The following is a 12,156-nucleotide window of genomic DNA, read 5'->3' on the forward strand; positions in this document are numbered from 1 at the left end:
AGTGTTTGACTGATTTATGTTGCAGTATCAGTATCTTTTTATAATCAATAAATTTTATAACCGATATCATATATAATCAATAAATTATATATATTAGTACTATTTTCGTTACACGATTTGCGTACTTTTAAAATATTTGATTTTTGAAATTGTGTAATTTAAATTATAAAAACTGATTGGGGTATTTTGGTAGTTTTAAAAAATTGACTATAAATAAAAAAGAAAAAGAATAAATGTTTTTCTTAAAAAAAGAAAAAGAAAAATAGGCCATACCATCCACCAAATGTGGGTCTAGGTCTAACCCCGGCCCCTTCCTTTTAAGATATATTAATAATAAGATTAATAATGTAATGATCACTAAATTCAAATTTCATGCATGATCAGGGCATGTATCATGTTAATTAATCTGTCGAAAATAATTAAAATAATAACATGGCGTGATACCTATCTTAGAATGACAAGGATAAGTACTATCCAGATCAGCAAAATACATTTTTTTGGAATCTCATAAAACTCAAAAATTTCAATTTAAATATGCTTGACTTGGAATAATTTTGAGCTTAAAACTCAAAAGTTTCTCATGGAGTTAAAAGATATAAGTACTTTGAAAAAACTCGTATTTGTTAGTGGAAACAATCGTCGAATCAAGTTTTACACATTTGAAGGTGGAGTTCTAATTTTATACTAGTGGAAAAAATAACATAGATTCTTAAATCGTCAATTGAGTATGAGGTACTGATTTTCTCCACATAATTATTTACTTATCTTACCAACTCTTGAAGGATTAATAGTTGTCCTCCTAGTCGTGAAATTTGGTTGACTAACACAAGAAGAATTGAAATAGGCTTAAATTATTTCTCTCACAAAAAATAAAATTACAGTCATTTAATTCCATAAGTTAGTATTTTTGGCATCGTTATGATCTATGTTTACACGTACCATATTAGAGTTGTGTTTTGTTACATAAAAACAAAAAGAATACGGCCAGTAAAATCGTTCAATATTTTATGTATGAGTTACCAATTAATTAAACTTGGTGTTATTCATTTCTTGGAAGTAAAACGATTAAATCAGTAATTTTGGTCCAACAGAATGCCAAGCTTAAGTAGACATAGAAAATCACGTTTCCCCCTGGGTATATACGACTTGATGTAATAGAAACAGATCATTTTCTTGTCCAATATGACGCATTAATCAAACCATGACATGAAATTTTCTTCTCCAAGTACGTAAACAGAAAGAACCTTGCCAGATCACATATCTTTCGATGCCAATTCCCTTGATCTCAAGTTCCAAATCTGCTGCACATGGGTTCATCAATAGCTTCAGGGACAAAGAAACTTGGTACCAATATAACAGGAAAACAAATAACTACCATCTAACAGAAGCGAGTCCCCGAGAATTGAATGGAAGGAATGCAATTGAAGAAGCAAGAATTTCCACCAGCAGCCCTTACTACAAGGGCTTAACGGACTTTTCACTCGTAATCAATCAAGAACGACTATCAGGATCGAGTCCAGGAAGGGAAATTCGTGCAAAAAGTTCCGTTAGCTCTGGTTTTAAGTCATCTTTTGTTGTGAAGGTGCAGCAATGGAGTTCGTCTTGGTTTACTTTGAAGAAACGTGAAAAGAACTCCAATGGGATAGCAGCAGCCCTCCAAAATATGGAGGACCGAGCACCCTTAGGCGCCGCTAGTACTCACTACCAGATCAGGGACAAATCTACAAAAACTGGTTCAATATATGATAAGAAAAAAGTTACTGTTCCTTCTTTTACGGGTGAGGATACTGTCAACTTGTCAATCAAGGAGAAGTCATTGAGGGAGAAAGAATCTGAACCACCATATTCGATGATGGCGCTCTCACCACCAGAAGATGAACATTGTCCTCTACCACGGATAACACAACCGACATCACAAACACAGCCCTCTCTGCTGTCAATACCACTCTCACATTCAGGAACACCACCACCAGTACAACCAACACTTGAATCATTGCCCTCCCTACCACCGAGGCATCCAGCGGCTGTAGGAGTCACATATAAGAACAAGCAGACAACAAATATGATAAATAGTGAAAGGAAATATGTGTGGGCAGACAGGTATCGGCCTTTTTTGCTGGAAGATTTTATATGTAACCGGACAACAGCACTTCAGCTACAGAGTAGAGTTAGAAATTGGCATAATAAAGCAGAAGAATGTAGTCATTTCATATTTGAAGGAAGTCCGGGGGTGGGAAAGAGAACCATGATTTGGGCTTTACTCAGAGAAGCCTTTGGGCCAGACAAAGTACAGGTACAACAAGACTCTCATCCATATGATAAGAAAAAAACAATTGAACTTCATTATGAAAAAACTTGAACCTCGTCTTCATTATTCACAGGCAAGAGAAGAATCCAAGGAGTTTCACCTGATGGTAATTTTCATATTCAATGTTGCAATTTACATAATGCAAGCAGTCCCTATCTCAACTTTAAGCTATTTGCGCCTCAGCCACATGTTATATTACCTCTAGTAATGACCTGCATGAATCCTTGATTTGACTGCTTTCTTTCTTTCTTTCTTTCTTTCTTTCTTGCTTGCTTGTATATCTTATGGAATAGCTTAGAGTCGAGAGTTGGTGGCACTTGCACATGAAGAAAAATCTACAAGACTCGGAAAATACTTCTAATAACTGTGTTCATGTTATCTTCAGAAAGTCAATAGATGTATTTCTGGTACGTTAGATAGCGATGAAAATGAGACCAAAATTTATCTAAAACGACATGTTGTGTTTCGAGCATAAATAAAGCAGAAACATAATTGTATTACTGACTGTTAATGAACCATCCACTGGTTGATCACAATATTTGGTTCCATTCAATTGAATCGGCATACATATAAAAGCTTAAAAAGTCAGAGCAGGGAGACATTTATCAATACCTCTGACAATTCAGTTCCAGTTGCATATTTTTCAGATAGAAGGATGCAGCTCCAATATTTTTTATTCATGACAAATCTAGCATGGATTCAAGTTAGATAGCACGCATGTTTTTCGAGCCTTCTCAAATAATTCAAAGTGTATATTATGGAACTCGATCCGAGCTCTAGCATGTTTAGATATATTTTCAACTCAAATTATCTTTTAAAAGTTTCTGAGTTTTAATAAATTTATTGATATTTTTATAAACGCATTTAAAAAAATACTAGGTCATGAGTTCAAGCTTCGATAATTAGTTTGAATATAACAAATTGAAGTCGAGTTTGTATTCTCCAATTCGAGCTTCTGGCAGTCCCTATAAGATTGGAGCTCGAGATGATGTATTATTTCCTGAGCTGAAGTAAAAAATGAAACATGGTTATTTGAAGGTAAACTTGATAGTGATAGAATATCCTATGCATTCCCTTACCTGGACGGTAAAATCTGAAATGCCCAACAACAGTAGCCTGTTTTCCCACATTGACCTTATATTATCCATTTACACAGGGAGAAGCAGTGAGTAGCGTCCTAGTGAACTGGATGGTATCAACTCAGCATATTGAAGTCAATATCTCTGAATTAAAAGGCCATGAGAAGCATATACTTGTGGAACTTATCAAAGAGGAAAATGAGATGCTGTCCAATAAAACCTCGCAATGCACTCAGGAAAACTGCAAAGGCATTTCCATGCATTTTTAATATGATTATTCAAATCCAAGGTTGCAAGCCAATAATATGTTATGCAATAAAAATGTACATGCAGCTATCATTCTATATGAGGCAGACAAGCTGTCTACTGATGCCCTAACATACATCAAGTGGATCCTAGGAAGGTTTAAAGGGTGTAACAAAGTATTCTTTTGCTGCAGAGACATGTCAAAGCTACTACCCTTACATCCACTTTGCACAGTTGTCCAACTCCTTGAGCCTTCAAATGAAGAGGTAGCAATCTAATGCTTTCAAGTCTCAAATTCACATGCTCACCAAAAACATGAACTTTAAACTTTTTCTTCCACCACTGAATTTATCTTTGATAGATTGTCAAAGTTTTGATGTTCATAGCAACACAAGAAGGAATACAACTACCACAGCAGTTGGCGAATAAAATTGCCAACAGGTCCCAGAATAACCTTAGACAAGCCATACGCTCATTTGAAGCTACTTGGCACTTCAAGTAAATGCCAAAATTTGCATATTTAACTTATTTTAAACTGGTAGTTAATTTAGAGCTCTTTGACATACCTCAAGCCCAATATAGTAATTGGTTACTACTTTGGATTCCAGATTCTCCACATCTTAAATGTGCTATTTTTTGCTGCAGTTCTACCCTGGAGGAAGACCAAGATATCAAGACCGGATGGGAAGATAAAATTGCCAATCTTGCTAGAAACATGATACAGGAGCAAAGTCCAAAGCAGTAAGTATCAAATCATACATCAACTAGAAAATTACAGATTCTGTTCAAGGAGGCCTAATTCTAATGGAAAGAAGCCATTGGCTCACCACAGGCTTTACAGTATCCGTGGAGACCTGCAAAATCTTATAGAGCATAAAGTAGCACCCGATTTCATAAGCAAAGTAAGAGAGATCTATACGGTTTAACCCTCAGCCCCAACCACCAACCCTCCAAAGCATGATTCCCATTATCTTTTTATGCAGGCTCTAATAACGGAACTGAAGAAGAATATACCTGATCAGTTACAGCCACAATTTAACAAGCTATCTGATGAACATAGGGTATAAACCTCAATAGATCAACTTTCTTTCTTTCCATAATCTAATAGACTAGCTTGCTAATGAAAAAGATAGCATTGCATCTAATAATTTTCCTAATGACAGAAAAATCACGACATAAAGGTATACTTGGCTTCTTCACCAAGTCAACAAGAGGAACACGGTAAGAGACAGGATGTTTCAAGAAAGAACGTACAACACATCATGATGATCGAAGGTATGATAAACATAAATCAAAACATTCAACACTCCATGATTAATGGAGGTACGATAAATATTAATCAAATTAATAATGCGACAATAGGGAAAAAGGTATTCCATATATTAGTGCCAAACTTTGATTCATTGTATGAAAAATTGACTGTGTTCACTGCCTTAGTATCTATCTACTTCTGAGTAAATGTGGTGCAACATTAACTCTATGCTCCTTCTTCAGAGTTCATAGCGAGATTCATGAGTTGGTACAAGGGTGTTATAACAAACAAGTGGGGGGACCTGATGGAACACAGATGAATCTGTTCAGAGTCATGTAATTGCCCATACGGTATTATTCAAGGCTACAAAAAACATGGTTGTACACACTTTGAGTGCTGTAAAATAATCATCAAACTTAAATATTAGAAGTTTTAGATCTTATCCGCTTTCACTATCAAAGACACATATATTTTAAATTTATCCATGTTAATTTCCTTTTGCAATTAATAAAAGAATATGTCTTTCCATCTCTTGTGCATGATTTACTCTTCTCATGCCGTATATTGTGGACTGAAGCTCGGGGCATTGCTATTTGATCACCAAATTCTTGATCAGGTGAAGTGATACTTCAAGTGCTGGCACACTATTGGTAACAGTTAGATATATTTTATGAGAAAGACGGGCAGATGCACTCTAGCCTCTATAGAGGAAAAGGATCCTAACTGTCATGCTAAATCAATGGAATTTATTACATAGGTCATATTAATTAGAGCAAGAGACACAGTTTCATGTCTAGACTTATCCTGTGCTTAATGCTTCTGCATGGGAAATTTTTTGTACCTTAAAGTAATATCTTAAGGATGCATCTAAAGGTGGATATCTCCTCAAATGTGGATTTATTGAAAAATATATGGGCTGCATATGTATCGATAAATTTCTACCCTTGGATGCACTTTTATGACAATGTGCTAGGCGTAGGATCTCATCTCCCGCTTGTGCAGAAAGGGGGGGTGTTGACTATGCTACTCTTTGATAGTTTCTTCCTCTATAACAACAAATTTTTGGCCATTAGATCCATGAACTCCCATAAAAATATAAGGGATCCACAACATCAAAAGTATGGGGGCAATGGTGTGAAGATCTTCCCATGTATCATAGATTCTGCCGATCAAGATCAAACCTTATTCCATGGTATTTACATGAGGTTCCTCTTTAAGAAAGTCCCCAAGAGGGCTTAGTTGATAGGTACTCAAGATATTGTGTCTGGAGAGGTGGATAGATAGGACTAGTACTTTCTCGATCAGGACCCTAGCTTTATTGCGAGCCAAAACGAGAACGAGGGTTTCTGCACCTAGATTCATACCACAGGGGGTTCATAACTACTCCTCTTACTACAGGACGCTTACCTAGCCAACGCTTGGATCCGGCTCTACCCAAACTTTTCTGGTTCGCCCCAACATTCCCCACTTGTCCGACAAAAACCATGCCTTTCGAACCGAATGCAACGCCCGTTACAACAAGGATGGGACTCCATAAATTGAAAGATAAAATGTAGAACCTAAAAGGAACATACCCAGGCGCCCCCCTTTCCAATCACTAAGAAAAAAGAAATACCAATCAAAGCCCTGTCTAAGTAAAGCTTCGTCTGTTATTATTCGTCCATACCATTGGTAAAGTTTGGAAGTCCGCAATCGGTGCATTGATCTTTGCAGCATTAATGCTTTTTGCTGGTTGGTTTAGGCCCACGAGTAGATGAAAACAGATTGAAATGAGCTATGTTCCAAACTGACCATTAAGGATTGATACGTGAGGCCCCTGTGCAAAAGAGTATATCTGACTTTAACTTGGTTGATTTCTGACTTGACTCAGCTTGACCTACTTGACTCAGCGGTTAGAGTATCGCTTTCATACGGCGTATCAATTTATGCCGAATTGCTCCACATATAGTTCCGCGAACCACATTTTCTAAACGAACCAGAGACAATCCGAATTGATCTTGTAAAAGATCCGAGATAGTGGTCTAATGCCAAGGCCGACGACGGAAGCTCGGGACGGAGCCGTATGAGGCGGAAGTCTCACGTACGGTTCTCTGAGAAGGGAGTGGCATCCTCTTGTTCCTAAAGAGATTTACCGGTGCTGTCGAGAGAACGAAAGTCCACAATCAGTCTGTTAGGATTCCAGACGAGTTAATCAGTTAATTTCAAGCAATCCTTACAGAGCATAGAAAGAATAGCATTTAGGGGCTCTAACTCCCTCCTCCATGTTTGAGCAAATGAAACCTTTCAACAAGTCCAAGATACTTACGAGAAGGAAAGTATGAAACACATAGTATAAATCATTTTACAGCACTGGTTTTTTCCCTACATTCTTTGACACCACTCATCCCACGCTCTCTCTCTCTCTACGCGTCCTTTTTGCAAACAATCCCAATTAGAAAATTACTTCAACTAAGTACATACATATCAAGATAGCGAAGTTTTCAGAATCAAACCACCAGTAGTTTAATTCTTAAGAGCTAATGAAAATTGAAATGCATTGTCGCGTCTCACCTCTAGTTGAAAGCGATATCACCATGCAAAATACCAAAGCCTGATACACTGCTTATGATAAGCATCAATCCCCGAGAACGACAAGAAAAAGTTCTTTCCTGCTTCAGCTCACGGCAGTGGCGGCGGCGGCGGCGGACGGCGGTGAATGTGGAAGTCATTAGTCAGCAGACTCAGCACAGTGCTGGAATCGGCAAGCTTGTGTTCAGACTGGGCCATAAGTAGGCCCAATCCCCTGGGCTTAACTTCAATCTCAATGCGTAAATCGTACCGGATAAATATAATATATTCCATATTTTTCATTGAAGATATTTTTTTATTGTAAAATATATCAAATCGTATATATAATAATATGTTTTCAAATTTTTTTTTTAGATTTTACATTTTTTTATAGTCTGTGGGATATTTTAAATTTTCTGTGTATGAATTATTGGGTTGAATAATTTAATCATTTAGAAGTTTGGAATAACAAATTAAATTAAATTTTAAAATAATGATTAATTGATTACTGGGGAAAATGTGAAATCTAACAGAAATGCATGCATTTTGAAAAAAATATATATATTGAAAATGTGGTAAACATGTAGTTTTCCGTTTTCTGAAAAATGAGAATTACATTTTTTTTTCCTGTAAAAAAAAACATGATTTTCTCGTTATTATATTATGTCTAAAGTTTATCCGATGCACATCGAATGATAGTGAGTTTTATAGTCAATTTATCAATCAAAAAATAAATAAATATACTATATTGCAATATACCCGAAAGATGACCACAACAAAAATAATAAGAATCATAAAAAAGAAAAGGGAAAAGAAAATTCCTATACTATATTACGTGACAATAGCATGCTGCATGCATATATATTTTATCACACTTCCTCTTGATTTTCATATTTCCCAACCCCCATAGCCTGGCCTCTATTCTTGAACCTCCGGTGATGATGTTTCTCGTCGAACTTCAGTCGCCCCGTGGCCTTAAACCGCCTTTTTTCCACCTGATCGACGACACATTCCGGTGGTGGCACAGGATACCTATTCGTATCATAACAATACGAATAATATATGTATTTCTCCCTAAATCTTCTCATTGCCACCTTTTGTTTTGGGGTCATACTGGCAAATTCAGCCCCTTCGAATTGGTTATAATCTGTGGTGGTGCAATCGGTGGTGATGGCCTCCTGCAACAAATCAGCGGCACATCCGTGGAGGACGAGGTCGGTGAACTCGGCCACGAAAGGGGCATATTTGTAATTTGCTCTATATTTGCCACCGGAAGTAGCCCAATCCGAAGCATCCCAAATGGTGGCGTATAAAGACATAGGCTTTGATGGGAAATCAGCTCCCATTGCATCGTTGCGTACTATCTCCCGGATTGGAACATCATCAATGTAGAATCTATAATATACATTGAACCAAAAAAAAAGGAAATAAGTTAGGTTGTTAATAATAATCATACATAATTACTTAAATCAATCTTTTTATTGAAAATATTAATGAATAGATCACCATCAAAATATGATGGGCCAAGTAGGAGAATGTCATGTACGTTTTGAGATCCTACGTTTAGAGTAGTATCAAAGATTCAAAATCATACATCCGATTATTTACATCTCAATGCATATGTATAATTAATATTATAGTGTTGACATAGCAAATCACGGATCGTTAGATCTTTTGTTAGGGTAATACCCTTTAGATAGATTGCATTAAACCGTTTTGTACATTTGTGAAGTTTTATTTTTTATATCACGTTAAATATTATACAAATACATGCATTTAATCTTTTTTGTTTTTTTGGAAGGTCGTTGTTAAAATTACGTCTCATGTCAGATGAACTATAATTAAGAAACCGATCAATTTAATCGATTTTAATTACCAGCTACACTAGCTCAACTTTTTTGACTGGGATTGTACACCTCTAGCTAGCACACTTAGTATTTTAGATATGAACAATTCAATAAAATCTTGGCAAACCCTAGAATCTATCTAGGGTGGGTATTCGACCTAAAATTAAAGTCCATTCAATTAGGCATGAATTAAGCTCTTCACTGTTATATATAGTAACATTAATTAGTTTTCTATTGAATATTTTTTGCTCTTTATTTGACTTGGTATACATTAATTTGTAAAATATCGACATGAATTGACAAATAAACTATTAAACTATATAAGAATGCTTCTTAATTATTAATATTTGAAGTTTGAAAAATTATTATAATCTAATTTTAATAATATTTTCCGATCAAATTGCTCTCCAATGCATGTGATGCGGGTCATTTTCAGCATATTCATCCATATCATGCTCTCTTCCCTTTTTCTAATGCATGTGAGTTTTGAGAATATAAATATATTTTAACCAATAGTACAATATTTATTTATTTGTTGTACATAGATAGTGAGGCATCGAGGCTTATTTTATGGCTAAAAACAATCTTAGTTAAATAATATATTATGTTGCAAAGGTCAAATATTGCACAGCCGCCATTGACAATAACATCCAAAAGGCTTTGAGTACTAATTAAGTTGGGACCAAAATTTCTCTGGCGAAAATTGTATAAAACTAAATATAATATAAATATTTTTTATATAAAAAAAAATATAAAAACAAAGTATACGTTTTTAGAGCCTCTAATTCAACTTATACATCAGCCCCCCAAATCCTATGCTCTCTGTCTTATTTTCTCAACGGAATTTTTGCATTCATCTCTCCTGTAATTAGTTTATTTATTTAATCAAATCATCCAAAATTTAGGGCTATATACTATGGTTTCGATCCTACTTAATATATATTTTATTTCCTCATTGCATAAACTGAAAAAAAAAATTACAAAAATTTTTAAAAAATGAACTCACATAATATTCTTGGTGGTCCAAAGTATGCTATAACGATGAAAATCTTGAGAAGGGTCGAACCAAAGGTAGTATCTTTCTTCTCTCCCCCGACTTGTACTTCCATTCCCATACATGTTGGTCTGAAACCTCCACGCTTTCCCTCTTATATTCCCTAAGAATTCGAAATCCAATTCGTCGTGCGATTTCTGGAATAAATCTCCATTTGTTGTCTGCAAATTCCATATTCATAACAAAATATTAGATATTTAAGACTAATACATACGTACCATGATCCAATATGGAAATTACAAGGAAAAGGGATGCTAAATATAACATTTCACATATTGTTACGTACGTAAAACGCGACGACTATTCCTGCAGTGTAATCTGATGGCAACTTGATTTTAGCACTGAAGAAGCCATGGCTGTAAAGGTCCGAAGACTTGAACCCTGACCCTGTATATAAAGCGAACAAACCAATCATGAATATGTGGAAAAAATATTATGAAAAAATATTCGATTCTATACAATATTTCATAAATAAACTAATATGCATGTAATTGAAAAATACACGTTTTACTTCATAAAATTCTAGTACCGGAGACGCAAAAAACACATAAGTGCATGTGTAATTATTTATACATGCCTGTGTACTGGTTGAGTTGGAGTTGAACCGATCGATCATCGTCGGAGAGGACAATATTTGCATCACCAAATAAAGGGCTGAATCCTTTGGAGAATGGGATACTGGATATATTGAAAGCTGCAGCGCCATGAGCTACATAACGAAGAACGACAACAACAACAAGAACGACGAAATGATAAAACGAATATTTGATTTTATCCATTAAATTCCTAACAATATCGATCGATCGATCATATAGTTCTAAATAATATAAAAAAGAAACCCCTTTCGCTTTTTTGATCGATCAAGTATGTGCATATACATATGTATGTAAGTGTGTGTGTGTGTGTTTGGTGTGTGTTATATATGATATATAGATAAGAATGAGCTGGTATATTGATAATCAATAGTTTAATTAGTGGACATAAGGAAAAGGTCCGTTTGTAATAGAGGGCATTTATGGAAATTCAATTATATGAAAGGCATGTTCAACTATTCATTCCTGGATTCTTTGTTATCTTCATGTTCTTGTTTTTTTTCTATGACGGATATAACGTCGGAAGTGGATCACTACCATTTTTTTTCCTTTAAAAAAAACTTGCGTTATTTATTTAAATTGGAATTATTTTCATTTCTTACGATGTCCTTTTCATTTGATGGGGAAGAAGTACGTACCCATGGGTAAAATTAAACATATATCTATTATGTGTACATTTTTTAGGAAAAAAAATTCCTTAAAAAATATACATGTTTTGATGTTTTACGTAAATTCCAAAAAAAAAAAAAAAATTTGAATCATATATGCATTTAGAATTTTTTTTTTTTTTGGTCCTATATATTTAGCACTTTGCAATTTCATTTCTCTATGTTTTCAAATTTCAGTTTTAGTCTGTTATCTTTGTTTTTTTTTTGGCAATTTTAGTCATTTTTTCGATGTGGCGCTGATGTAGCATCAATCCAGTGCTGTGTGGAGCTGACGTGTATAGTGCCACGTAAACATTTTCGAAAAAAATGACTAAAATTGTCAAAAATCAGAACACACGAGACTAAAACTGAAATATGAAAACATAAAGAACTGGAATCGCAAAGTGACAAATACACAGGACCAAAATTTCAGCTTTTCCTATGCATTTATTTTAAAATGTTGATTTCTTTTAATTTCTCAATCACAAAAACTTATGTGAGGCAATCTCACGGGTCAATTTTGTGGTACAATTAACTGTGGTACATGCATCAAACATTATTTTTAAAATAATTTGATAACATA

General features: G+C 34.9%; 2 protein-coding genes and 1 long non-coding RNA gene across 4 annotated transcripts; 1 reads left to right on the forward strand and 2 right to left on the reverse strand.

Moving 5' to 3' along the window:
- The first annotated feature begins 1,070 nt into the window (after window positions 1–1,070).
- Window positions 1,071–5,818, forward strand: LOC140887881 (replication factor C subunit 3-like). Of its 2 annotated transcripts, XM_073295454.1 has the most exons (10): window positions 1,071–2,293; window positions 2,382–2,414; window positions 3,465–3,636; window positions 3,721–3,899; window positions 3,995–4,131; window positions 4,279–4,374; window positions 4,466–4,535; window positions 4,617–4,694; window positions 4,797–4,908; window positions 5,128–5,818. In XM_073295454.1, exons 1-10 carry the CDS (start codon window positions 1,268–1,270, stop codon window positions 5,202–5,204), a joined length of 1,980 nt encoding a protein of 659 aa, XP_073151555.1. In that variant the 5' UTR covers window positions 1,071–1,267; the 3' UTR covers window positions 5,205–5,818. The 2 variants fall into 2 exon arrangements, with proteins under 2 accessions (XP_073151555.1, XP_073151554.1); XM_073295453.1 differs by having other exon boundaries at window positions 4,797–5,818.
- Window positions 1,893–7,657, reverse strand: LOC140892971 (uncharacterized). The gene is made up of 5 exons (XR_012152964.1): window positions 7,436–7,657; window positions 4,200–4,285; window positions 3,388–3,628; window positions 2,508–3,313; window positions 1,893–2,024 (listed from the first exon to the last, which is right to left on the reverse strand). It is a non-coding gene; the product is annotated as an uncharacterized lncRNA (long non-coding RNA).
- A 504-nt stretch (window positions 7,658–8,161) lies between these two features.
- On the reverse strand, window positions 8,162–11,279 carry LOC140890506 (probable xyloglucan endotransglucosylase/hydrolase protein 30). The gene is made up of 4 exons (XM_073298352.1): window positions 10,911–11,279; window positions 10,620–10,720; window positions 10,286–10,494; window positions 8,162–8,827 (listed from the first exon to the last, which is right to left on the reverse strand). Exons 1-4 carry the CDS (start codon window positions 11,110–11,112, stop codon window positions 8,302–8,304), a joined length of 1,038 nt encoding a protein of 345 aa, XP_073154453.1. The 5' UTR covers window positions 11,113–11,279; the 3' UTR covers window positions 8,162–8,301.
- Window positions 11,280–12,156: the final 877 nt, after the last annotated feature.

Source organism: Henckelia pumila, chromosome 3 (assembly GCF_033568475.1).
Source record: "Henckelia pumila isolate YLH828 chromosome 3, ASM3356847v2, whole genome shotgun sequence".
Taxonomy (NCBI): Eukaryota; Viridiplantae; Streptophyta; class Magnoliopsida; order Lamiales; family Gesneriaceae; genus Henckelia; species Henckelia pumila.